Raw genomic sequence first — 27,897 nt, 5'->3', positions numbered from 1 at the left:
AGGTGAAATTTGCTGGCCACAGGATCAAAATATGTACAAAAGCAGAGTCAAAATAAAGGTGAATATGAATCCAGCTGCAGCCCAACCTTCAGTCTGGTGATGACAAATGGGTTTCTGCTGAAGTCACAAATGTCCTGTGTCACTTTTTTGGGGGGCAGGTAAAGACCTGCAAACAGATCCTCTCAGCTCAGGTATTTCCAGGGGTGTCTCCTGCAGCCAGCAGCATTGACAGGGATAAGCAGCAGGTGCCAGAGTTATCCAACATTTATTTATTGGCTACATAAATAAGAGACATTTACCAGTGACTCCACAAAATGCTTTGGCAGAGCTGAAAGCTGGCAAGAACCCATCCTGCTTCCCCAGGGGGATGCACCAAGGTCTCAGCCCCACTGCAGAGGGTGTGGGTCCTGCCCCCAGACAGAACTCAGACATAAGGCCACTGAAAGTTACTCTAAAGTGCAAGAGAGCTATTTCTGTGTCACAAACCCACCTTTTCCCCAAGGCACTGTGTTTCACACGCTCCCAAAGACTGATTCTCCAAGGAGGCTCCCATGGGCTTTCCCTCCACCACCCAGCCCCACTCCCTGACCTTCACCTGGGGTTTTTCTCCTTGGATTGTGCTCAGCTGTGTGCTCACTGGGCTGTGCACACCAAAGGCAGCTGAGGAAAGGGATGGAGGTGAGCAAGGGGTGGCTGCAGCACCTTCTGTCCCTCAGCCATGGGCAGGAATGTGAGCTTAGACCTTTGTCCATAGCATGTAAAAAAACGGAGGTGGGGTTTGGCTTGAGTCCCAGGACACGTGTCACAGCAGGGTAGTCACAGATCCAGCAGTGCAGGCCCTAAAACCTCCAGCCATGGGGCCTGGAGAGTCTCCTCTGGGAGACAAGGGCTGAGGGGGAGCCCAGTGCTGGTGCACCAAGGGAAGCAGGGGGTGAAATCTCTGAGCCTGCACACTTCAGAGGGTCAGGAAAACAACAGGGATGGCTCTGGCATGGAAAAAACATCCTGGGAGCTGCCTCAGCATCCTGCCACGCCTGGGGAGACTGTGAAACACCCACTGTGCCTGATGGAAAACCTTCCCTGCAGCAAGGGGGTGACCTGTGCCTTCCAGGTGACGTCTACGTGGATGAGCTACAGCAGTCCGATTGTCAGGAGGGCTTGGAGAGCCCTGAATGGGGCCTGGCCTGGCAGCAGTGGCTGGAAGGGAGGTGAAGCTCCAGAACAAGGCTCCCCTACTCCAGCTTGGCCTTGTCCCCCTTCTCCTCCTCCTGGATGGCCAGGATGCGCTCGCGCTCCTTGATCAGCTGCACGCCGCAGTAGGTGATGAACCAGATGGACAAGGTGCTCTCAGGGAAACCTAGGGCAGGGAGGGAGACCTGGTCATGCAGCTGTGCTGGCCTAACCAGGCCAGTTCTTCACCCCAGCACAGCTGCCTCTCAGGTGGGCTTGGGAGGTCCCACAAGATCATGGTGGCCACTGACATGTTTTGTCATCGATCCAGCCCTGCGGCTTCAGCAAGAGGGAAATGCTCAGGGTTGGATTTGAGGTGAAGCTGAACCCACCAAGGCACAGTGGACTGCAGTGGGGACATGCTGGAGGGGTTTTGAGCCCCTCTTACCTCCCAAAATCCTTCTTCTCCCCAAGTTCAGAAGTCATGGTTGACTTTCTGCCCATTGAACCTGCCCATGTCCATCGTTGCTCAGCTCTGTGACCTTCTGGAAGCTTTGGGCCCCACTGATGCTGAGATCAACCCCAGCCTTGTCCTGCCTCATTTCCTTTGCTCCAGCAGACACCCTGCCTCATCCTAAAGGTGACAGGTACAAATCCTCATGCTGCAGTCTGTACATGTCTAATCAGTGCATTGTGGCACTGCTTTGAAGTCTCCTTGTCTTGCACTTCATGGGCACACAGTGTCTGCCCAGGAAAATACATATTTTTATCACCTACGTCAGTGACAGAGCCCTCCCTCCTCTTCAGAAGGGTCTGACGGTGTTTGCAATCACAAATCTGGTCTCCACAGCAGAGGGGTGGGCCCAGGGTTTGCTCCTGCTAAAACAGGAGCTGTGCAATGAATAACGCAGCCAGCAAAAGCCAGCGAGCTCAGCGGGCAGGCACTCCTGGCACAGCGAGTGTGACATTATCCATCCCCATCCCAGAGAGGGCTCCTCAGGGCTATTTATACCCTGGGCAGCTCAAGAAGGCTTCAGAACAGTGCCACAATCCACTGATTAGAAATGTACTGTTCCAGATTGTAAGGCAAGATGTATTCTGTTACTATCTGTATGGCAGTTGTCTTTTGTCAAGGGGGCATTTTTCCTTATCTCTCTCTTTGAGTGATCACAATCACTCCTCCCTCTGGGAGGACATCTGCTGATAACAGCTATTGAATGTCACTGCATTAAATAAGAAATGATAAGAACTACAGCATCCCATTGGGAGATGTGAGCCCAGAGGGAGGAACCAAGCATTCCTACCTGGATATAATCTGGAGATTCTAGAACACCAGCACGGCTTCTCCGCTGGATTCCCCAGAGGAACAGCAGCTGCCTCTCCTTCCCCTGGATCTTCAGAGGAAGAATCCATCCTTCTGTACAGGATCCCTGCTCCAGCAGAACCACCCCTGACACTGCAGGAGGGCTGAGCCACAATTCCAATGGGACTGCCACCAACACCCTGACCCACAGGGTGTCAGGTTGGGTTCTGACTCTGTCAGTGTTGTTTTAGTGTACTGCATTGTTTATTTTATCCTTTTATTGTCTTCTCCATTAAAGAACTGTTATTTCCTGCTCCCATATTTTTGCCTGAGCCCCTTAATTTAAAATTTATAGCAATTTGGAAGGGTGGGGAGGGTTTACATTCTCCATTTCAGGGGAGGCTCCTGCCTTCCTTAGCAGACTCCTGTCTTTCCAAACCAAGATATGTACAGCAGGATGAGGATTTGTACCTGTCACCTTTGGGATGATGCAGAATATCTGCTGGAGCAGAGGAAATGAGGCAGGATAGTTCAATCCCTTTCTCCAGCAAGGGGATATTTCATAGGCAGGGACTCAGCCCTGCTTGGTGAGGTGAACGTGACCTCTGCAGTGCTTCATGGAGGCTGAACCAGGCTCAGGCTGTGCCAGGAGCTGTACAAGCACACCTGGCAGGCAGCTGGCACCCCAGAACACACAGGGGGCTAAGAAACCACTTTTTGCAGAAGAATTAAGGACATTTGGAGCAGCCACATCACAAAACAGTGGTCAGTGCACTTTGGACCCCGAAGGATCCAAGATCCCAGTGCTCAGCTCCCATAGCAGCTCAGACAGGGGTGTCTCAGTGGGGAAGGCTGGCAGCACCTTACCTATCACGAGCAGTCTCTTGGTCACCAGCAGAGCAAACTCCAGGCTGTTGAGGGCCAGGATGTTGTAGAGGACGATGGCCCAGAAGTTCACAGCCCCAAAAGCTGCCCTGATCCGCCGAGACATGGCCCCTGACAGCTTGGCCTGTACGGGAGAGAGGAGCAGAGGGAAAAGGGTCTCTAAGGAGAAGGGGGTGACTGGGACAACCCCAGCTGGGATCCCAGAGGGGAGGCAGCTTTCAGTGCCTCTGGAATGAAGAAATGAAAGGACAAGGAAAGGACAGAAGTGCTCAGCTGATTTAGGGACCCTGGGCTGGGTCCCATGGGCAAGGGCAAGATGTTAGACACAGTTTCAGGGTAATTGTAGAATCACAGACACATGGAAGGGTTTGGGTTGGAAGGAATCTTAAAGATCATCCATTCCACCTCCTGCCATGGCAGGGACACCTTCCATTGTCCCAGGGTGATCCAAGCCTTGTCCAACCTGGCCTTGGGCACTTTCAGGGATCCAGAAACAACCACAGGTTCTCTGGGCATCCTGTACCAGGGCCTGCCCACCCTCCCAGGGAAGAATTTCTTCCCAATATCCCATCTAACCCTTCCTTCTGTCAGTTTAAATCCATTTCTCCTTGTCCTGTCCCTCCACATCCTTGTCACAAGTCCTTCTCCAGCTCTCTCAGATTCTCTTTAAAATGAAATGGTTGAGTCCTGCTTTCTCCACCTCTTGCCACTCCTCAAGGCAGAAGAATCTGTTGTATCCCAGGATTATTATTAGCCCTACATGCAAATCACTCCTGGCTCCCGTTAAAAATAGTTTCCTAGGAATTAAAGAGAGAAAAAAAAAAAAAAGCTCAAAAGCCAATGACAGCAGCAGAGTGGAATTGTCAGTGGCACATAATCTCCAGGATCAGCTGCTGTGAGTGGAGCAGGGATGAAGTTTAGAGCAGATTTCAAAGAGCCCCCAGGCTACTTAGGGCTGGGAATTGTGGTGCTGCAGGGAAGGGGATTTCACTGCCTCCAGAGCCTAAATCTGATTAGGAGTTCAACCAGAAGAGCAAACAGGAGGATTCTCTCCGCGGTTTGTATTCAAAGCAGATCTTTAACTAATTTAGGGCCTCCAGGATTTAAATTGGGAAAAAAGAAACTTATGATAATTTATTTGGAAGGAATTTGAGATGGGATTTTTGAATTGGGTTTATATTTTTATATTTCATTATTATTATTATTAAATATTTATAATTTGTTTTTATATGTAGTTAATATTTTACATATTTATTTGTATTATATTTTTATATATTAAAAAAATACAATTTGTATAATAAATCCCATCTCAAATTCCTTCCAAAAATATATTCCTTCCATTCTATTTTAATGGATGGAATATATTTTTTGGAAGGAATTTGAGATGGAATTTTTCAATTGTGGTTTATTTTTTTCTATGTGGTTTATATTTTATATTTTTTATTTCTTATTTTTTATTTTGATTATTTTAAATAAATATTTTTATTTTTTTTATTTCTGAGGTTTATCTATTTCATATTTATTTTTATAGGTAGGAAGGGTGAATTCCACTTATATTGTTATAGTATGGTTTAGAAGACTTTAAGATTTTTAGATATAAGATTGTTTAAGGAGTTATTGATTAATAAAATATTTTTAACAGGAATATTTATGTTTTTATTTAATTTTTAGATATTTTGTTGTATGGATTTGCAATATAGTGGTTTTTAGTTAATTGATATATATAATGACATATAAATTATATATTATATTATATTATATTATATTATATTATATTATATTATATTATATTATATTATACATATATGATGATATATTAATTTATAGTATTGTATTTTAATTTTTGTTTATTTATGCAGTTATTTTAATATTTTATATTTTAAAACTTTAAATTTTTAAAATTTAGTTTAACATGGTTTTGTTTTAAATTATAAATTTATATTTTTAGTTTTAGTATTTAAGGTTGGAAGGTTTTTTTAAGGTTTTACATTAAATCTTGAGTTTAATTCTAAGCTTTAGTTTACAGGTTTAAAGATCTGAGAGTTTCTTGTGTTTAGGATTCTAATAGGAAGACAATTGGTTTCAGGGTGTAAGTTTTAAAGGTTTTTTTCCAGCATGTCCCCGAGACGCCTTGGTCCCAAACAAAAGGCACAAATTATTGAAATTATTATTAAATTATTATTACTTTAAAATAATTTGTTCTAACATCCAAACACTTGATTTCAAAAGAAATCAGATCAAAACCACTGAGAACGCCAAGATGCTCTGTGGAACAAGAAGAACAAATTAATCCCATAAGGAAATACACAAACATTTCCCTCTAGGATCTGGATATTCCCCACAGCATATCCCCCATATGCATAGAGCTATTCCCAAGGACAGATATTGACAGATATCTCATATTTTTTGTCCATCTGTGGCACTTTGATGCCTCACTGGAGATGCATTCCTGCTTCTCTTGGACCTCTGTTTTCCCTCTGGAATTTCCACCCCAGTCTGAATTCCCTGTGAAGCAGCACATGGGCAGGAGTTTGTTTGCTCTGGGTGGGTGACAAAGTGCATGGAATGAGGGGACACAGAGCACCAGGACTGAACTTCCCTTGCACAGCTCAGTGGCTGATCCCAAGGATTGTCCAGGGATGTCACCATCCCTGGAAATGTTAAAAAACCCCCATGGATACAGCACTAAAGGATGTGGTTTAGTGGTGGACATAGTGGTGTGTGATGGATATATTTTATGAAAAATCCTTTTGCCAGGATCTTTTCTCCTGAGAAGATGAGGGGCCTCAGGAACAAAATGTAAACATTGATTATCTGCTGCTGTGGAATGCAACAGGTGCATCTGTGATTGGCTCATGTGGTTGTTTTTAATTAATGGCCAATCACAGGGCCAGCTGTGTTGGGACTCTGGTCAGTCACAAAATTTTATCATCATTCCTTTCCTTGCTAGCTTTCTAATGAAATCCTTTCTTCTATTCCTTTAGTATAATTTTAATCTATCATTTTCTTTTAATATAATATGTATCACAAAATAATAAATCAGCCTTCTGAAACATGGAGTCAAGATTCCCATCTCTTCCCTCATCCTGGGACCCCTGCAAACACCACCACAGTGGTGGTCCAGCTGGACTTGCTGGAGTTTTCCAGCCTTAATAATTCCATGATTTTGAAGGCCACAGGAAAGATCTCCAGGCAGGAGCCCCATGGCATCCTCAGGGATTCTGCTCTTCTTCCTCACCCAAAAACCCGACCCCTCCAACCCAGTGTGAGCTCCCTCCAGGCACAGACATTTCCCAGCCGCAGAGCTGGTCCCCATCTCCATCCCCATGCCCATGCCCTCACCTCCAGCTTGGCAAACGGCCCCAGCTGGAAGAACTTCTGCACCCAGAGCTCGAAGTTGAGGCCGAAGCAGTTGACGAGGGACCAGATGTAAACGACCTGGCAGGGCCCCAGCCAGAGCGTGGTGATGGCAAAGGTGGTGATGCTGGCCACCAGCTCCTTCAGGATGTTGTCGTGGTTCTCTCCAATGTGGTCATACACGTACCTAAAAGCCAGGGAAGGTGGTTAATGTTTTTTCTATAAATTATATAACATAAATTTCTATATTATACCCTATAAAATTATATAATGATATCTAAATTATAAATTATATATGTTAAAATATTATATATTATTATAATTTATTAATTTATAGTATTGTATTTTAAGTTTCGTTTATTTTTGTAGTTATTTTACTTTTTATATATAAATGATATATAATTTATATATATAAATTATAAATTATATATAATGATAAAATATTCTATATATGATTATATATTAATTTATAGTATTGTATTTTAATTTTTTGTTTATTTTTTTGTAGTTATTTTACTTTTTAGTATATAAATTATATATAATTTATATATATAAATTATAAATTATATATAATGATAAAATAAAATATATTTATGAAAATATACGGACATATTTTATGAAAAATCCTTTTGCTAGGATTTTTCTCTCCTGAGAAGCTGAGATGCCTCAGAAATTAAATGTAAACAATGATTATCTGCTGCTGTGGAATGCAACAGGTGCATCTGGGATTGGTCTCATGTGGTTGTTTCTAATTAATGGCCAATCACAGCCCAGCTGTCTCGGACTCTCTGGTCACTCACAAGATTTTATTATCATTCCTTTTCCTTTTGCTTGCTAGCCTTCTGATGAAATCCTTTTCTTCTATTCTTTAGTTTTAATGTATTATTTAGTTTTAATATATAATTTAATTTATGGCCAATCACAGTCTAGCTGTGTTGGGACTCTGGTCAGTCAGAAAATTTTATTATCATTCCATTCTATTCCTTCCAAGCCTTCTGATGAAATAACTTTCTTCTAATCTTTAGTATAGTTTTAATAGATAATTTTCTTTTAATGTAATATGTATAATAAAATAATAAATCAGCCTTCTGAGCACATGGAGTCAAGATTCTCATCTCTTCCCTCGTCCTGGGACCCCTGCAAACACCACCACAGGTTGGTGCTCCCTGTAGTCCAGGAGATGCCTCTGGACTTTCTTTTCCCAAGCTCCTCACAGAGAGGTCAGCCCAGATAATCCCAGTAAAACAGGAGGGATGTTATGGCAATAAATTGATTTTTGCTGTGCCTCAACCGCTTGGGACTTGTGTTCCTAACAACCTATAAATACTCAAGGAGAAAATATCCACCTTTCCCCCTCTGGCAGGTAAAACTTGGGGTCTCTCACACGTGCTGGTGCTCAGGATTTTATCACAAAGCAGCCACCACCCCTCTCAGCAGAGGTTTGCTGGTGTGAACTCATGGATGAAGGGAGCTGAAGGGCTGAGGAAGATGCAGATGGAGCTACAGCACTCAGTTCCCCTTTCCTCCTGGAGAAATGTAAAGCTGGCTCTTCCTCCTCTGGGGGAACCCTAAACCCACCAGACTTAAAGGGATTTTGGGACGGCACTCTTTTATTGCCAGCTTTGGAGGAAGGGGCTGCTCTTTGTGCAATTAATTCAATGGGTTTGGGGCTAAACAGAGCAAATAGTGGAATTTATCCAGAAGAGAGGACACCCCAGCTATGGGATGAACAGCATGTGATGCTTCATTGCTCTGGGATGGATGAACCAGACTAGAGGTCGTTGATAAAACACTTACTTGCACAGCCAGTCATTAATCCCTCTGTCAAAATGCCTGAAAATAAGATGGTAAGAACATGTTAAAACACACAATGACAATAAAAACCAGTTGAAACATATAAAACACCCAATGCCATGGCAAGGCACATCTTGGACCTTGCTCACAGAAATCCTCCAGGCTCCTTCCTTGGACAGATCCGACTAGAGACGTGGTTGAACTTTTCTCCTTATCCATTTCTCCCCACCTAAGAATATTTCCCTGGGTTCTGGCCAGGTCCAGGCTATGGTTTCAGGTGGTCTCCAGCTCCCAGAGCAGCTGCCCAGGACAGCCCAGGTGTCCTCCCCTCCACACATGTCCTGTCCAGCTCCATCACTCTTCCTTCAGGGTACTCACGTTTCAGCAAAGATGTAGAGCATGGTGATGCATTTTGGGGGCTGGGGTGGGTCCAGGTGGTCCAGTCTGGCAATGGTGTTGATGACCCCAAACATGACAGCAGCCTTCACCCAGTCATACACCAGATTGGAGTAGGCCAGGCCAGCTGGAGCAAAAATGGGAGTCAAACAGGGAAAAAAGAACATGGAATGCATCAGGATTTCTGCAGAGGAAATATTTTAAAACTATTTTTTAAAGAGGCTTGAATCAAAGAGGAATTTCTTCTTGGGGTTTGAGGGAGCAAACTGCTTGACTTAGTAGTCCAAGAAATTCTGTTTATACAGTAATTTATTCCATCATTGTGCCTTCCCTCTGAGGCTTGTTAAGCCGTGATGAACTCATCACAGCTCTCAGGTCTGGCCTCTGAGGTTTTATTGGCACCTCCATCAAAGTTTCCCCCACCCCAGCTCCACCTGGCCATGGATATCATGCTACAGCAGAGCCAGGGTCAGAACCTCTGACTTAGAGAGGTGTCTGACACTGGGAAGCAAACCCTGCAGGGACAGCTCATAAAGATTTCAAATACCTCTGCAAAGAGCTGCTAAAATGCCCCTGTCTTGGTGGGATCCAGCTCCCAGATAAAGGGAAAATCTGACCACTCCCACCATGGTCAGGACAGTCAGAGGAGCTCACCTCCCTCTGGAGTAACATGGGATCCATCCAGCCAGGGCTCTTGGGACACCTAAATCCATGTTAGTGCCACTCCAGTTGCATTAGCATTTTATCCTGACCTCGAGTTGCCACTCTGGAGAGACATGAGGCTCTTCCAGCCCCTGCTTGGCCTCTGCTGTGTGGTGGTGTCTGAAATGCTGCCATCACACATGGATTTGATCATCTGGAGCCCTCCCTCCAGCTGCTAGTGCTGCTCCCATCTCTTATCTTGAGAATTTGCCTTCTGGAGGTCTCTAGCCCAGCCATGCTTGGAGAACACCCACCTTTAGGTAGAGATTACATTGCCCTGGACATTGAACATGTGAGTGTTGAGTACACTCTTTTGGGACAATCCATAACCTCTCTGGGCACCTCTCCCAGTGTTTGACCACTCTGTGGACAACTTTCCTTACATCCAATCAGGCCTTGCATCGCTGCATGTGGTTTGCATTGTCCTGCTGATTTTTTAGAGGTGCTGAGCTCCCTCCCAGTCCAAAAGTAACAAAAATAACTTGGTGCTCGTCTTCCTAAACACCAAACTAAAGAATTTACACTGTGAAAAGGTCAGACCAGCACCATGTGCTTTCCAGAGCCACTCAACCTCCAACCCAACCTCCAGGGCTGCCCAACCCAGCTCTGTGCGTGGCCAGAGTGAGGATGAGGGGTTTTTTTACTCAAACCTGTCCAACACAGGCATTCATTCCCAAAGCCTCTCAAGGGGGTTGAATGGAGATCCGGATCCCTCCCCACTGCCTTGGAGCTGAGCACAGGGGTGAAGGTGCCCAAGCACAGCCACTCACCCAAGGACCAGTCTGAGAGGCGGTTCACAAACTTCAGGTCAGAAGGGAGGGTGAGGATGTAGAAGAAGTGGAAGAAGATGTCCACAGCCACGATGGCCCCCACGTGGAGGAGGGCATTGACTCGGATGCTCTTCATCTCGTCGTCCTTGCGCCTCAGCTCGCAGGTGCTCACCTGCAGGGAGGGACAAACAGGGGCAGTGTCGCAGACATCTTTCCATGAAAAATCCTTTCCTTAGGATTTTTCCTCCTGAGAAGCTGAGAGGCCTCAGGAACAAAATGGAAACATTGATTATCTGCTGCTGTGGAATGCAACAGGTGGAACTTTGATTAGCTCATGATGGATGTTTCTAATTAATGGCCAATCACAGTCAGTTGGCTTGGACAGAGAGTCCAAGCCACAAACCTTTGATATCATTCCTTCTTATTCTATTCTTAGCTAGCCTTATGATGAAATCCTTTCTTCTATTCTTTTAGTATAGTTTTAATATAATATATATAACAAAATAATAAATCAGCCTTCTGAAACATGGAGTCAGATCCTCGTCTCTTCCCTCATCCTCAGATTTTAGTCACAGGGCAGGGCTGAGCCCAGGGAGAGGATGGGCGCTGTTCCTTCATCCACAAGGACGGTCAAGGTCCAAACAGGGATTGATTCATCATTCCCCTTTAGACATCTGTCCTAGGGTGATGTTATGATGCTTGTATCCACCTCTGCGTGTTCTGTTTATGCTGATAGCATGTTCTGTGCCTTCAAGACTGGCTCTGAAGAGTGAAAGTCTTGTTTTGGTTTTGCTATCAGCCACTCCCCCAAGGCTGGTGGGACACGCAGATGGGGCTGCTTTTGCTTTTTGCTTCTGCTCATTAGCTAGTTTAGCTAAACAGTCCAAATTCCTTCCTGGACTGTTTTTCCTTTCCTTTTTTGGACCTACTCGAACCTGCTCTGGACTGGGCCCTGGGAACACCGAGAGTTTGCACCTTGTGGCCTACCCAGGGCCTACTCTGGGCAGCAGCTGCCCCAGTGCCTGAGGGACTGATAACAGAGCGACCATCCCCAGAGAGACACTCTGAATTTGTCATTCTTTTCCAGAGTGGTGTCACCCGGTATTGTTCATTCTGTGTGCTGGGGGTGCTGTGCCTGTTAAATGAACAGGTTCTTTCCACTTCTCTCTGAGGAATCCTTCCCAAACTGCTGGGGAGAGGGGCCCCCTTTGGAGGTTTTCTCCCAAATTTGCCCTAAACCAGGACAAGGTTACACTGTGGACTACGTTGCCCAAATTTGCACTATGGAATTCCCAAGGGCTGGCTGAGGTGAGCATATGCACAAGGAGCAGGACACGTCCCACCCACAGCAGGGCTGAGGACAGCAGGGATGTCCCTGCTGCATCACCCTGCTGCTCCCAGGGGTTTTCTAGCAGAGCAGGTGTGTGGTCAAAGGCCTGGCTGTCCTCAGGGACTCCAGGTGGGCTGAAATCCACTCTGACCAGGGAGCTCCCAGGGTTTTGTGCTCTTTCTGCAGCAGTGAGCTCAGGAAATCAACTTTGCTTAAGGACAGCCCCTTCCAAAAGGCACTAAGAGGGAGAAAATGCTTGCACCCATCACATCTCCAGGATGGATTCCAGGGTTGGAATCCCAGCCTGACAGCTCTGCCAGGGCCTGGTGTACTTTTGTCCAGGGTCATTTGGGAGGAGGAGGAGGAGAACTGATGATGGCTGAGGTTTCTGCTGGAGATTCCTGCTGTAAACCAGAGGGAGACTCGCTTGAGGGGCTGTCCTGAGTTGGTGGGGATTTCATTTTTGCTGTGTTCTGCACAAACAGGGCCTGGGGATTGCCTCCAGGAGCTGTCACACCCCTGCTCATTGTCACATAACCATCACCAGAGTGAGCTCTCAGGATTACACGGGGCAGAGCCATGTCCTTGCTTCCCCGCATCGCCATAAAATCGCTGCTGTATTGAAAATCCTCTTATGTTTATTACTTCCCCTTTATTCCCTGCAAGAGGTGGGAGCTCTCCCTGCATAATCCACAGGCTGCTGCACCAGCCCTATTGTCAAATCCAGATGATTCCTGAGAATTAAAGTCTTTGCCAGATTTTTTTCCATGCCTTTTAAGTACCAGGTTCTTTGAGGATACAAAGAGGCCGCTGGACCCTGAGCTGAGGAAGGAGAGGGTCTGGCATGGAGATGTGTGGGTGGGCACAGAACCCATGGAATCTCAGGATGGTTTAGGCTGGAAAAATCCATTAAGATCATCGAGCCCAACCATTAACCCAGCACTAAACCCTGTCCCCAAGCACCACATGTACACATCTCTGAAACACCTCCAGGGATGGTGACTCTACCACTGCCTTGGAGAGCCTGTTCTAATGCTTAACAACCATTTCCTTGACAAAATTATTCCTATTATCCTGTTTAAACCTTCCCTGGTGCAACTTGAGGTTGTTTGCTCTTGTCCTCACATCTGTGAGTGGCGCCAGCACTTGGCCACCACATTCTTGGGGTCAGGGCTGTGTCACCAACACTCCCAACCCTAGACATCCAAATCGAGACCCAAATCAAGGGATTTGTTCCCTTGATCTCAGCAAGAAAGATGCTTCTCCACCCAAATTTGGCTGGCCAAGCCCTGGTACAGATGAGTTCCCATCTCACATAGGAATGCAGGAGCTCCACCAGGATGCAGGACCAGTAGGATGCAAAGGGACAGATCCAATCTCTAACAGGGCCATACATCCCACCCTGGTTCCACCTGCCTCCTGCCCTAATTGCTCTTGGACAATTAAGAATTCACCTCCAGCAGTGCAGGGGGGTGTAGCCAGGAGATGGCAGTGGTGGCCAGGTCAAGCCAGGACCCCGGCCAGGGCAGGGGGAGAGGGGCTGGGGACTTTAATCCTTGTGCCTTTGGGGTTTGAAGCAGCAGAGAGGGGAATTGCTCATTAAGTGCCTTTGGACAGCCTGGTTTGGGGTTGTGCAAAGGAGCAGTGAATAAAACTCCCCCTGGATGGAGCTCTGCAGGAGCAGTGGGAGTTCAGGTGTTGGAGACATGAGGAGTTTCCTGTCCCCATTTGTAGGTACCTGGCTGCATCTCTGATGGAGACACCAGAGCTGAACTTAGGATCTTCAGAGTCCAATGCACCAAAAATAATTTTTAATATGTCCAATAAGATCCGAGGGCTCTTTTTCCTTTTAAGAGGCATCATGAAGTTGTAAATTGCACAGGTGAAGAGCAGGCAAGGAGCAGGACTGGGATCATGGCTCATCCTGGAGGAAACACCCCAGTGCAAACCTGTTGCAGACATCTTTTATGAAAAATCCTTTCCTTAGGATTTTTTCTCCTGAGAAGCTGACAGGCCTCAGGAACAAAATGTAAACATTGATTATCTGCTGCTGTGGAATACAACAGGTGGAGCTTTGATTGGCCCAGGATGGATGTTTGTAATTAATGGCCAATCAGAGCCCAGCTGGTTCAGACACAGAGCCCGAGCCACAAACCTTTGTTATCATTCTTTGCTATTCTGTTCTTAGCTTAGCCAGCCTTCTGATGAAATCCTTTCTTCTATCCTTTTAGTATAGTTTTAATGTAATATATATAATAAAATAATAAATCAGCCTTCTGGAACATGGAGTCAGATCCTCATCTCTTCCCTCATCCTGAGACCCCTGTGAACACGGTCACACAAACCCTTTCTTAGGCAACCAAAACAGCTCCACATATGAGAGAAGGTGCTGGGCTGGTGAGTCTTCAGTCTTCTCCTCATCCTGAGGCTCTGAGCTCTCCCCTGCCCTGGGCTGGTTTTTCTTCTGAATCCACAAATGTTTTTCCAAAACATTCTTATATCCAGGCATCAGTTTGGGTCCAAAAACTCAGTGTGGCTGTTCTTCTGCAAAAGCAACCGGGGGTGGTGGTGGGAATCCTCCACACACCAGTGTTGACCAAACTCCTCCCTTTGCCAGCATCACCAGCTTGCTCTGGTGGCCAGGGCTGATCCGTGGTGCAGAAGAAGGTTGAGGTGGGAAGAGTGAGGGGCGACACAGCATTGCTGGTTTCCTTGATCTTGGACTGTGGAACAGCTCCAGAGGTCCCAGCCCAGGCTTCTGCTGGTGTTTTCCAGTTCTGTTTGGAGTCTGCTCATCCAAAAGATCCCTTGGTTGTGTGAAACAGGCAAAGACTTGGGGCACCAGGGTATTAATGGAGCCCCTGATTGCTGGAGCTCAGACTTCCACCCAATCTTGTTCATTTCCTGAGAAATAACTTGATCTAAAGACATACAAACCATCCCTGAGTGAAGCAGCTGGATAGAAATGGGAGACAGAAATGTCCTTGCTGTCACAGCATGCAGAGGTCCCATGTGTGGCCCTCACCATGAAGGGGCAGGGGTGACAACACAAGGAAACTGAGGCACGGAGCAGTGCAGATGCCCAGGGAGCAAGGACATCACAGCAAGACCTTCCATTGTGGCCAAAAAAAAACCCCAAAAAATAAGTTTGAAAATCCATCAGTTTATGCCCTTCCCCACAGAAATACACACTCACAGAGTGACCACAAGAAGTTCTACAATCATTTGCACCCTCACTGTGGCAAAAGTTGGGTTTTTGCAGACACTGACCCCGAGCAAATAAATTCTGGGGAGAGATCCTGCTCCAGCCTGGCTTCAGGGTGACTCACCTGGGCATGGAACTGGTCGAAGGTCATGACAGGCCCGAAGAAGAAGAAGGGGAGGTAGAAGTTGTACTTGAGGAGGTCGAAGATGGAGTAGATGCCCTCCTCCTTCTGGGAGCTCTCGAGGGCGAAGCTCATGCAGCGCATGATGGTGAAGGTGCAGCCTCCGTAGAAAAGCACATCTTGGAGATCAAAAGCTCCCGTCACAAACCCGCTCTGGGCAGGAAACAGAGATTAACAGAAACAGAGATTAACACCAGGAACGTGGTGTCCCTTCTGTGCTGCCTCGCTGTGTGGGGGACACCAATCCTGGGGTGTTGCTGTGATACTTTATGGAAAATCCTTTTGCCAGGATTTTTCTCCTGAGAAGCTGAGAAGCCTCAGAGGAAAAGAAAAACAATGATTATCTGCTGCTTGGAATGCAACTGGTGCGTCTTTGATTGGCCCATGTTGCTTGTTTCTAATTAATGGCCAATCACACTCAGCTGGCTCGGACAGAGAGTCACGAGCTTTTGTTATCATTCCTTTTCTTCAAGCCTTCTGATGAAATCCTTTCTTCTATTCTTTTAGTATGGTTTCAATACCTTATTTTCTTTTAATATAATATATATCATAAAATAATAAATCAGCCTTCTGAAATATGGAGTCAGGGTTCTCATCTCTTCCCTTATCCTGGGACCCCTGTGAACACCCTCACACTGGGGCAGCAGAGAATTGTGTGGGTTGAGGGGACATCAAAACCCATCCAGTGCCTCCCCTGCCATGGCAGGGACATCTTCCACTGTCCCAGGCTGCTCCCAGCCCCATCCAACCCGGCCTTGGGCACTTCCAGGGATCCAGGAGCAGCCACAGCTTCTCTGGGCACCTCTGCCAGGGCCCCTTTTCCACCCTCACAGTGAGGAATTTTTTCCTGACATCTCCTCTAACCCTGACCTCTGCCAGCTTAGTTTTCAGTTCAAGGAAAACCTCTAATTATGCTCTGACACCAATTGTCTCTCAAGTTAATGAGCTGGAAAGAGAAAACTGGGGCTCGATTTCCCAGCTGGCTCCTGCAGCTCAGGGCAGTCAGGAAGTGGCAGATCCTCTTGGCCACATCACCAAGCAGCTGCTGGTCACACAGCTTTGGTTTGGGTGGCAATGTCACCCTGTCACAGGTGTCTCCACAGAGTAAAGCAGAGCCAATTGCTTTGGGATTGTTAGAGAAGGAGGGAACACACCTTTGGAGGCAGGGAGAGACAGCACTGTCCTGCCAAGGGATTGAATATTTTGGCAAAATCCTTCCTGGGCTTCTCTCCACCCACCAGTGAGATAAAATCTTAGCTAGGCTGTGACCTAAGAGATAGGCATCACTGAATCCATCTCAGCTCTGTGTTACAGATGGGGAAACTAAGGCACAGGGCAGCAACAGGCTGACAAATGGATCCAAGGTGGATACATTGAGGAGATCCTTTTAATAAATCTCTGCTTTATTCTTCAGCCCTGTCTAGCCTCTGTTCTAGGTCAGCCTTCACAAGAAGGACTCAGATCTCCTTTGTTTTGGACCAGCATGAAGCCACCAAAACATGACAAACACTGTGGGATTACTCCCAAGCTCACACCTCAACAGTCCCTTCCCTCCAAAATGCTGTGAGAGCTCTGGTGCAGCCAGGAGAAACGGCCACGAGGGTGTGGAGCTGCTCCAGGAGTCCTTCTGGAGGATAACCCCGAGGAGATGGACACCAGTGGGCTGGGAATGGGACAGACACACGGACAGGACCCACCTGCCACGAGCCAAAGGGCTCCACCTTGAAGGAGGCGAGGCAGCAGAGCCCGGCCACGTAGCAGAGCCACTTCTGCTTGGCCAGGGCCACCGAGTAGAGGAGCAGGCAGTGGGACAGGATGATCATCAGGTAGAGCAGCCCCATGCTGGCCAGCACGGCCAGGAGCCCGTAGATCATGTACATCACAGCGCGGTGCTGGGGAGAGAGCGGTGGGGTCAGTGTGGGGAGAGCCCAGAACATCCCAAAACCCCTTCTGTCAGAGCCCTGAGCCCAGAACACCCCAAAACCACTCCTGTCAGAGCCCTGAGCATCCCCCAAACCCCTTCTGTCAGAGCCTCAAGCCCAGAGAATCCACAAACCCCTCCTGTCAGAGCCCCGAGCCCAGAACATGCCCAAACCCCTTCTGTCACAGCCCTGAGCATCCCCAAAACCCCTTCTGTCAGAGTCCCAAGCCCAGAGCATCCCCAAACCCCTTCTGTCACAGCCCAGAGCATCCCCAAACCCCTTCTGTCAGAACCCAGGACATTCCTCTGACTGCCCTGGAGGGCTCAAGACACTGGCAAGGGGATCAGAGACCTTGGCATGGAGTCACAAACACCTGTGCCTTTGATTTTAGCCCATGGAAACAGTTCCCAACTTTGTGTGAGGATTTACAAGTCACAAGAGTTTGAGTAGAATGATAGTGAATTTGTCACAGGGTGAAAAAGTAAAATTTTGGGGATTTAGAATGGGGGTTCAAGAAGCAAGATGGAGGAATCTGGGTGTGTCCTATCCTTCTTCTTCTTGGCCTCCATCTTCTGCTGTGATGGTGACACTTCTGGATTGGTTTAGAGTAGAGACAGACTGTCTAACATAGGTGATAGGTATTGGAAAATTATTGTAAATTAAGTACAGATAGATCTTGGTATAAAAAGTTAACACAACCCCAGGGGTGGTCAGTGTGCCACAACCCGACCTGCTGGACAGATCTCAGCAGGTCAGAGAAAGAATGTATAAGATAAGAAAAAATAACCTTAAAAGCCAAAGCCAAAGAATTTTGACTTCTTTGGTTGTGAAGCTAGAAAAAAGGACTCTTCAATACCTTGGGAGCCATTTCAGCAACACTAAACCCAGGACCCTTCCACAGATCCCAGGCCACCCGTGGTGCTCCCAAATCCCTGCTCACCTGTGGCACGGTCATGGAGCAGATCTTGCCGAAGAGGACGTGTCCCGAGAGGGCGAAGATGATGATGTTCCTGAACGAGGTGAACCACATCACCCACTCAAAATCAGCCACATCCTGCAGGAGCAGCACCAGGCACTTTACTGCCCCCAGCTCCACAACTTTTAGAGCTTTTCCTTCCCATTTTCCACCCAAGGGCTCCTGAGCACTTTAGCTCAGACATAAAACCCCAGGAGGGATGTGCAGAGGTTGCTCGTCCTGGCACACACAAAATGGAGTATTCACAGCCCCGCAGTGATGCCTCAGGTTTTAGCTTTTATATTTTCAGATTCTGTGCTTTAGTGTGGAGTTCTGAGCTTCATATCAGGGGATGGTGAGCTCATATCAGGGAGATGTGAGTTCTCTATCAGGGCATGGTGAGCTCTGTGCACAGAGCAGGGAGACAAAACAATTCCTGCTCCAGCTGGGCACCAAGGACAAATGAGCCAAATCTCAGCCCCAGAGCACAAACCCCGTGGGCTGGAGAGAGAAAAACAAGCAGGGTGGGACTGCCTGGGCTAAAGCTGCAATGGGACAATGAACTGCAAGGTGCAAATGGAGCAGAACTGATCCCAGGGAGAGACCCCGGCAGCGCTCGTGCATTTTGGGGCCATTTTGGTTCATCTTGGGTGCAGCCCTGGCTGGGCTCTGGTGCTGCCCAAGGTGCATCCATGGAGGCCTTTGAATAAATCCCTGCTTTATTCTTTAGCTCTGTCCAGTTTAGCTCTGTTCCAGGGCAGCCTGCACAAAGCTTCAGCAGGACTGGTATTTTCCCCACTACTTTAGGAAGAAAAATACAAGTCAGGTGAACCTCACAGAAATTCGTCAGTAGCAGAAAACTCAGCTGTGTTTCTCCACTGCCCAAGCTGTCTGTAGCTAGAAAAGCCCAATCCCTTCCTCACTCACCATTTTCCTGCCAAAGTAGTGCCAGCCTGGCTTTATGCCATCCCGAAAGGCTTTTCTGTTCATGCTGTCTGCAAAAGAACCAAAGTTACAGGGAGACAAACAGCTCTTCGAAATAGGATCTGGGTTCAAGCCAAGCCCAGAACCTTCATCATTGTGATAATGAGCCACCAGGGCTCAACACCCCACCCCAAAATTGCCTGATTGCCACAGACAACTAAAAGAGTCAGTGACAGAAGGTTTCTGCAGGAATTTTCAGCAAAGCCTTTTTCTCATTGCACATTCCCTGGCTGATCCCGTAAAGTTTTCAGGTTTGTGGGCTTCCTAACAAAAAAAACCAAACAAACACAAAAAAAAGCAAAAAACAAACCAAAACCTACCAAACCAACAAAAAAACCAAACCAAAACAAACAAAAAACTCCAAAACCAACCAAACAACAAAGGGAATCAGCCTTGTGTAGGCAGGGCGGTGGTGGCTGCCTGGTGCGGCACTACCTGAAGACCTGTGACAGTGGAAATAGGGACAAAGAGACAACCAGGCAAAAATCCCTTCAAAAAGGATTTCCAAGCTGTTTTCTGCAGCGGTTAAAGCCGGGGATCTGCTGGTGCTATCAACAGCTGTAAAAGCAGCAGCCTGCCACCCATTCTGCCCCTCCCAGGGGATGACACCCATTCTGCCCCTCCCAGGGGATGCAGCGTTACCTCTGGATGCCTCGAAGATGCCGCTGCCGCTGTAGAGCACGGCACAGGTCACCACGAGGGCATAGAAGCCCAGCTCGTAGCTGGGGAGCGTCGCCTTAACCCCCATGGTGGGAGGTGACAGCCCCGGCCGGCACCAGGGAGGGATCCGCACCTGGGCAAGGCAGAGAGCAGAGGGAGGAAAACCGGGGAGAAACGAAGAAAACTGTCCCTCAAATCCCCTAAATTCCTGCTGCTCCTCCCCACCCCTGAAGGCTGAAGGGATGGAGAAAAGGGTCACACCTAGGGCACAACTCAGGTGCAAAGAGGTTCCTGCAAACCCCATCCAGCAGCCGGGATTTGGGGCCTGTTCTTCCCATTATCCCTGGGATGTTCAGAGCTGCTCCGGGATGGGCTTCCTCCACCTCTAATTCCTGCTTGGATCCCTGGAGGGGATCCAGGACACGGAGACAGCACTGATGGAGGGGACCCGATGAGTTTCTCCATCTCCTGCTCACCTTGCCCAACCTCCGGGTCTCCCAAATCCCCGCGATCCCGAATTTCCCCTGCCAGGAGCCTTTAGGAGCCCGCAGACACGGCTGAGCCCGCTGCGGCATCAGCAGCAATTAGCCCAAGGGCTAATTACTCCTCCGAGGTTAATTAACCTCGGCGCGACGTGCCTTGCCTCCCCGGCTGAGTGTCCGGCAGCTGCCAAACAGGAGCAGGGGGTTGCGGGGGACAAGGGACAGGGGACAGGGACACCCCCGGTGCTGGCACCTCCTGCCACCATCCCTGAGAGCGCTCAAGGGATTAAGGCGCAAACGGCGCCCGATCACCCTCTGTCTGCTCTGGCATCCGCTTTGCAAAAGCTTCTGGGGTTATTAAAATCACTCCACATTAAAATGAAAATAATAATTAAAATGAAAATAATGTTAAAATTGAAATAATATTAAAATTTAAATAATGTTAAAATTAAAATAATATTAAAGTTATCATTTTAAGCGTTTATTTTATGTTCGGTCGCCGGGGTTTTTCAGCGGGGTTGGGGGAGGTCCTTGGCAGCGATGCGGGGTGACCCCATCTCCCCCCGGCGTGCACCAAACGCGCTTCCCGGGGGGAATTTCGGGTCCATCCTGGGCGGAATTTCGGGTTCATCCCGGGCGGAATTTGGAGTTTATCCCGGGGAAAATTCGGGTTCATCCCGGGCGGAATTTGGGGTTCCTCCGGGCGGATTTTCGGGATCATTCCGGGCGGAATTTGGGGTTCATACGGGTGAATTTCGGGTTCCTCGAGGAGGAATTTCGGGGCTGTCCCCGCTGTCGCTCCCTCCCTCCCGGTGCGGGGCCGCTGCGGGCGGGCGCTGCCCCCGCTCTGCGGTGCCCCTGCGGCGGGAGGGCGCGCACGCCCGTGCCTGGAAAAAGCTTTTTCCCCCCTCCTTTCCACGCTTTCAAAGCTTCTTTTTATTTATTTTTTTTTTTTTTTCCTCTTTAGCGAGGGAGCGGGCGGCAGGCGGTGACCAACCTCGGGGGCTGGCGGGGACCCCTCGGATGATTTTAACTCTGATCGCTCCGAGCTGCCCAGGGAGGCTCGGGGGGTCCCAGCAGGGCAGAACCATCCTCATCATCTTCATCATACTCATCATCTTCATCATCCTCACCCCCGCTCCCTCCCGGCCCCCGGGCGGGCGCTGGGGACACGGAGATGTGACAGCAAGTGTCACCTCTGTAATGTCACCACCCGCATCGTGTCCCCCCAGCCCCGCACCGCTCCCCGCTACTGACCTTGAGCCCCGGGGCCGCGGGGGGAGGCGGGCGAGGGTCGGGGATCCAGCGTCCGGCGGCGCGGTGGGGACAGCAGCGGGGGGACAGGGGACACACAGGGGACAAGCACCGCGGGTCTGGGGGCGGCCGGTTTGCCCTAGAGCATCCCCGAGCCCGGCTCCGGGAGGGGGGCACGGGTGGTTTTGGGCTGCCGTCCCCCCCAGCTTGCCCCCGGAGGAAGTTTGGCTGGGAGTGGAGCGCAGCGGGCGGGAGGTATTTTTATTTTAGAGCAGCGCTGCAGAGGGGGGTGGCTCGGGAGCTGTCTGTCACGGCAGCTGCTCAGAGGACCCGTGCTGGCTGCCAAACTCACCCCGAGCCAGGGGAGCCGGGCTGGGAGAGCCCTGGGAACCACAGCATCAGGCAGCGACCGGCTCCCTCGCGGGATCACCACTTTTAGGAGAGGTTTTCCCCATCACCTTATTCCAAAGGAAGGTATCATTGCGTGGGGATGGGGAAACTGAGGCACGGAGCCAAAATAAAGTGTGGTTCCTGCTCAGCTTGGGCAGGGTTTAAATCTAAGAGAGGCTCAGAGGCTGCAGCATCTCCTGCTGCCAGGTAAGGAGTGTCAGGACAAGAGGAAACAGCCTCAAGATGTGCCAGAGGAGATTTAAGTTGGATATTACTGAAAATCTCCTCACTGAAAGTGCTATCAGGCACTGGAACAGTGCAGGTGGAATCACCATCCCTGAAGTGCTCCAAAAATCCCGTAGATGTGGCACTTTGGGGACATGGTTTAGCACTTGGATTCGATGGTCTCAGAGCTCTTTTCCAGCCTTAACGATCCTGGGATCTCTACAAAACACCCGTGGGGTGCTCCAGGAGGGGACAGGAAGGGGCAGGGCTGGGTTGTGGCCTCTGTTATCTCAGTGTAGGCAAACACAGCTCAGCCTCAGGGCCAGGCCTGTGCCCAGTGCCCACATCTGTCACCAAGCCCTGTGACATCTGGGCACAGCTCACCCTGGGGCTCCCTGAGCATCCCTGGGCTGCCTGAGGGGTCAGCACGGAGAAACACAGCAGAGATTTTATAAAAATATTGTATTTTATTAATTTTATATTGTATAAATTTGGATTTTATAAATCCCATGGTTTAGCACTTGCATTCGATGGTCTCAGAGCTCTTTCCAGCCTTAACGATCCTGGGATCTCTACAAAACCCCTTTAGGGTGTTCCAGCAGGGAAGGGACAGGGCTGGGTTGTGGCCTCTGTTATCTCAGGGTGCCCTGTGCCCACATCTGTCACCAAGCCCTGTGACATCTGGGCACAGCTCACCCTGGGGCTCCCTGAGCATCCCTGGGCTGCCTGAGGGGTCAGCATGGAGAAACAAGGCAGACATTCTATAAAAATGTTATATTTTAATGATGTTATATTGTATCAATTTGGATTTTATAAATCCCTCTGTGGTTGGTTTGTTCTGGGAGGGGACCTGCAGCCCTGGGATCAGCCCAGCTCTGCTGTTTTGCTGGCTGTTAACAAAAAGCCTTTTTAGCACGGTTTTGTTTTCCACCTGGTGCACACAGAGAGGCTCTCCCCAGCCAGGGCAGTGTGCTGACACTCCCAGCACCTAACGAGGAACTTTAATCTTGTGAAAAACAAGGTTCCCTCTCCTGTAAAAATGTAAAAGTTTAATAAAGGACAAGAGGAGAAAAAGACAATAAAGCAAAGATTTATGGCTGGGTGCTTGGCATTCACCTGCTGTTTCACCCTTTATATACCACTTCTATTGTATCAGCCTGTTACATATTGACAATTATGCATAATAAACTTTTCCCCAAACTAGTTTACATGTTCTGAGAACTGTTTTATTACTGCACTTGAGTGGGCGCAGTTGGTGAGAGAAAGATGGTGAATTTTGTTTCTTGAATCAGAAGGCTTGATTTATTAATATATTATATAATACATTATAGTTATACTAATAGAATAGGGAGAGAGGTTTTGCAGAGCAGCTAGGTTAGCTAGGAAGAGATAGAAAAGAATCTACAACAAAGCTGTGGCTAAGGACTCGGTTTCTTGGTTTGCGCTGGTGATTGGCCCTTAATTATAAACATAAAACATGAACTAATTACTAATCAAAATAGGTACCCCTGTTGCATTCTTTAGCAGTTGATAATAATTGTTTACTTTGTCTTCGGAGGCTTCTGGCCTCCCGAAGACACAGAAATCTGAAAGAAAGGATTTCTGTAGAGAAATGTCTGCGACACTGTTTAGCAGGGCTCCTCCTCGGGTCTGCCTTTTCAGAGTGTGTTTATTTCTTGGCTGTGGTTTTAGTCTGTTCTTGTTATCACCTTTAGTTTGGGCTTTGGTCTGTTTTCTACTGATGCGAAGTTTGATAGTTGGCATATCATAAATTGGGGTCCTCTTCATCTGTTCATTGAATGTTATCTCAACCAAGCAGGAATTTTAACACAAATATATTTCTATCACTTATTTCACTGCTATGTCTAACAGAAATAAAAACTATATTTTTATAACAAAGTTACTTTAACATTACACATACAACATCCATTTTAATATTTGTGAAAGGCCAATATTATAATATGTATTTATAACAATCTGGATGCAGATTGTTATAAATACATATTATAATATTGGCCCTTGGATGGCCCAGCCCTGATCCTGCTGCTGCAGCTCCATCCCTGCCCGGGGGCTCCCAGACCTCGCAGTAATTGCCTGGCTAATTAAGAGATCGCTGCAGATAACACGGGACACAATTCTTCACAATTCCTCACAATTCCTCCATCTCCCGGTGACTGTGGCAGACAGGGGTTTGTGGCCAGCAAGGAGGGAAAAGAAATCTGCACACAGATGGACATGGGGTCGGTGTGGTGTTGGGGACACGAGGGAGGCAATGAGGAAAAGCAGATCAGTGTCACCCCCTGGCTCCCAAACCCACCACTCCCCATCACAATCCACGCAGAAAGCAAAGGTGGCCCTCAAATTTATTATTTTTCCTATTATTTTTCTTTTTTTTTGTGTTTTTCTTTTGTTTTTGTCACAGCCCCATGGTGCTGCTCCCCTTGGGCACTGGCATCATTTAGGGAGTTTCAGGCAGATGTTAGATTTTCCGCTTCTTTATTATTTTTATTATTTATTATATTTTTTATTATTTTTTTCAATCCTGAGAAATCTATAATCCTGCTGATTTCAAAGGGCAACACAGGTGAAGGGCCAAGCAGTGGTTTTTTCATGAGGCTCTGGGAGCTGTGGTGATAAAAAAATAGTTTAGCTTTAATTTATAGATATTATAAAAAATTAGCCACCTTGCTTCTGATTCTTACTATAATGGGATTTATTTTAATGTGACCAGGGTGTCTTCCTCAGCACTGGGGACATTTCTGTGTTTTATGGCCCCAGTGTTTATGGCTTTGAGTTGGTTCAAGTGATATTTTTTCAAATATTTGGAGGCTTGCTGGAAGTTGTGGCACAGGATTTGAGGCCAGGGCCCTCTGTAGGGCCTGAGAAAGGAGGAGGGGTTCCAGGAAGGGGCTTGGCTCTATCTCAGGGAGACTTGGGACAAAGTGGGGACATTCGTGGGGACACCACACAAAGTCCCTGGCTGCTGGAGCAGAAATTTGAATGGGAAGCAGGGAAGGTTTTAATTACAGAATCCTAGAATGGTTTGGGTTGGGAAGGACATTAAAGTTCCTCTAACCCCACCCCCTGCCATGGACAGGGACACCTCCCACCATCCCAGGGGGCTCCAAGCTGTGTCCAGCCTGGCCTTGGGCACTGCCAGGGATCCATGGGCAGCCACAGCTGCTCTGGGCATCTGTGCCAGGGCCCACCACTCTCACAGCCAGGAATTCCCTCCCAACGTCCCTTCTAAACCTACCCCATTCTTTCAGTTTAAAGCCATTCCCCCTGTTCCTACATTCCCTGTCCTTGTCCAGAGTCCCTCTCCTGTTCTCACATGGATTATTTTCACTGCCTGAGGTTGTCCCATTGGGTTCCTCATCAGACATCACTGGGAACATGCCAATCCCACCAGGATGGCTCAGAAGAGAGGGACATGACCTCCATCCATCCATCCATCCATCCATCCATCCATCCATCCATCCATCATCCATCCATCCATCCCTCCATCCCTCCATCCATCCATCCATCCATCATCCATCCATCCATCCATCCATCCATCCATCCATCCATCCATCCATCATCCATCATCCATCCATCCCTCATCCATCCATCCATCCATCCATCCATCCATCCATCCATCCATCCCTCATCCATCCATCCATCCATCCATCCATCCATCCATCCATCCATCATCCATCCATCCACCATCCATCCATCCATCCATCCATCCATCCATCATCCATCCCTCCATCCATCCATCCATCCATCCATCCATCCCTCCATCATCCATCCCTCCATCCATCATCCATCCCTCCATCCATCCATCCATCCATCCATCCATCCATCCATCCATCCATCATCCATCCATCCATCATCCATCCCTCCATCCATCCATCCCTCCATCCATCCATCCATCCATCATCCATCCCTCCATCCATCCATCCATCCATCCATCCATCCATCCATCCACCATCCATCCATCCATCATCCATCCATCCATCCATCCATCCATCCATCCATCCATCCATCCATCCCCACCTCCAGGACCCCTCTCAGCACCCCCACAATGGCTCTGTCCATCCCTCATGGCACCCATTATCCCATCCAAGCTCCCAAATTTTCAGCCACCCCAGGGAAAGCTCTGAAGGAGCTCCCACCACCTCCCCTCACCCAGATCATGTCCAACCCCCTTTCTCCAGCTCCTCCCCTCCCAATCCCCTCCCATTCCCCCAAAATGTCCCAGTTAGGTCAGGGACAGACTGGAATGACCCCTCTGCTCCTTGCTGCAGCCCCAGCTCCCTCTTCTCCCTGACCCAGGATCCGCTGTGAGCCCAGGGTCCCTCCTGGGATGGTTTGGGAGCTGTAAGAGGAGATGCCAGGGATTTGGGTGGCATTTGTGAGCGAGGCCAGCCTGTCCCATGGGAGCAGCCAGCTCAGGAGCTGGAGGGGAGAGGATGAAGGGAGGAATGAGAAACCCAACACCCCTCTAGGCTCTGTCGTGCTTAATTTAGAGCACAGGGGCTCTGCCAGAGTGTTTTTCCATTTAAAGCTGAACCTCTTCCCTTTTGTCCTGCACGGTGCCTCGAGGGCAGTGGCAGCTCATGGCTGGGGCTGCTGGGGGGGGTCAGCAAAGCAGTTTCCAACTCAGCTCCCCTGTGCCACCAGCTTCTTCCCCATTTGTCCCACATCAAAACTGAACTCCATCTCCTCCTGCCATCCCTGTCCTGCTTTGCCACAGCCCAATCCACAGCTCTGAATTCCCATGGGATGGGCTTTGACCCCCCAGCTGATCCTGTGCCCCCTGTCCAAGCAGATCCCAGGGCAGGGACAGCTCTCCTGTGTCAATACTATGTTTAACCACCCTAATGCAACTCAATTCATCTTACAGCCACTTTGGAAAGCTCTTTGCAGGTGAACTGCTGGCAAGAGGCCCAAAGGAAAGGAGGACAATTCATCAAAGACCATTTATTGCCAGCAGTTCAGCTGTACTTTGAAATGGGATCCATCCATCAGAACCTGATGGCTGCTCCGTGGAGGAGCTCTGCCCAGCTCCAGGGCAGGAGACAGATTTTGGTTCTCCAAGAGTTTGGAGAACTCATATTTGCAGTTAAATCTGCCTAAATGCTAACAAGGAGTGCCCATAACTAAATACTGGCAGTAAAATTAACTTTAACTGTACCCATCAGCCTGTGCCAGAGATGTCACCTCTAGCCTGTCACCACCCTCAGCTGCAGTGAGAGGCTGAAAAAACTCAGAGCTTATCAAAAAGCTGCCTGGGACACGAGTTCTCACTGGATGGGGGTTGTCCCAGTGAGGAAATGCTGGGGACTCACAGTGCTTTTATCTGAGAGAGGCAAAACGATGGCTGGCTGCAAACTGGAGCCAGAGAAATTCAAATTTGAACTGAAATACAGGATTTTAACAAGCTGATGTTTATCCATTATGGAAAAAAATCCAAAACACTGAAAGTTCCAAGGGAAGCAGGGGCTTGTGGTGATTCCATGTCAGCTGTATCCCTGAAAGAATTGTGTGCTGGAGAGATCCTGGGGCTGAGGATCTCCAGTGTGGGGATTTTTCAGGCAGAAACAAAAATATTGTCATTGGTTTTGTTCTCTGAGTGATGGGCTGGGGCTGCTGCTCCCAAGGTCTGCCAGGGCTTCTTATATTTAGCAAAATACTGCAAGAAAATTGATCTCATTCCTTGAAAACTGGGAACCAGCAAGAGCCAGAGAGGCAAAATGATGGCTGGCTGCAAACTGGAGCCAGAGAAATTAAAATTTGAACTGAAAGTTAGGATTTTAACAGGCTGATGTTTATCCATGAGGGAAAAAACCCAAAACACTGAAAGTTCCAAGGGAAGCAGGGGCTTGTGGTGATTCCATGTCAGCTGTATCCCTGAAAGAAACTGTGCTGGAGAGATCCTGGGGCTGAG

At 48.2% G+C, this 27,897-nt stretch overlaps 1 protein-coding gene across 1 annotated transcript; it reads right to left on the bottom strand.

Annotated features, from left to right (window-relative positions):
* Positions 1-246: 246 nt before the first annotated feature.
* Positions 247-21,572, bottom strand: HHATL (hedgehog acyltransferase like). Its single transcript, XM_058811255.1, has 12 exons — positions 21,354-21,572; positions 19,597-19,747; positions 18,898-18,965; positions 17,956-18,069; positions 16,791-16,985; positions 15,037-15,246; positions 10,378-10,549; positions 8,888-9,032; positions 8,513-8,548; positions 6,701-6,902; positions 3,341-3,482; positions 247-1,357 (listed from the first exon to the last, which is right to left on the bottom strand). The coding sequence occupies exons 2-12, from the start codon at positions 19,700-19,702 to the stop codon at positions 1,233-1,235; spliced, it is 1,515 nt and encodes a 504-aa protein (XP_058667238.1). The 5' UTR covers positions 19,703-19,747; positions 21,354-21,572; the 3' UTR covers positions 247-1,232.
* Between the last annotated feature and the right edge of the window lie 6,325 nt (positions 21,573-27,897).

The sequence above is a fragment of the Ammospiza caudacuta genome, chromosome 1, assembly GCF_027887145.1.
Source record: "Ammospiza caudacuta isolate bAmmCau1 chromosome 1, bAmmCau1.pri, whole genome shotgun sequence".
Lineage (NCBI taxonomy): Eukaryota > Metazoa > Chordata > Aves > Passeriformes > Passerellidae > Ammospiza > Ammospiza caudacuta.
This window is presented reverse-complemented; position numbering and strand designations above follow the sequence as displayed.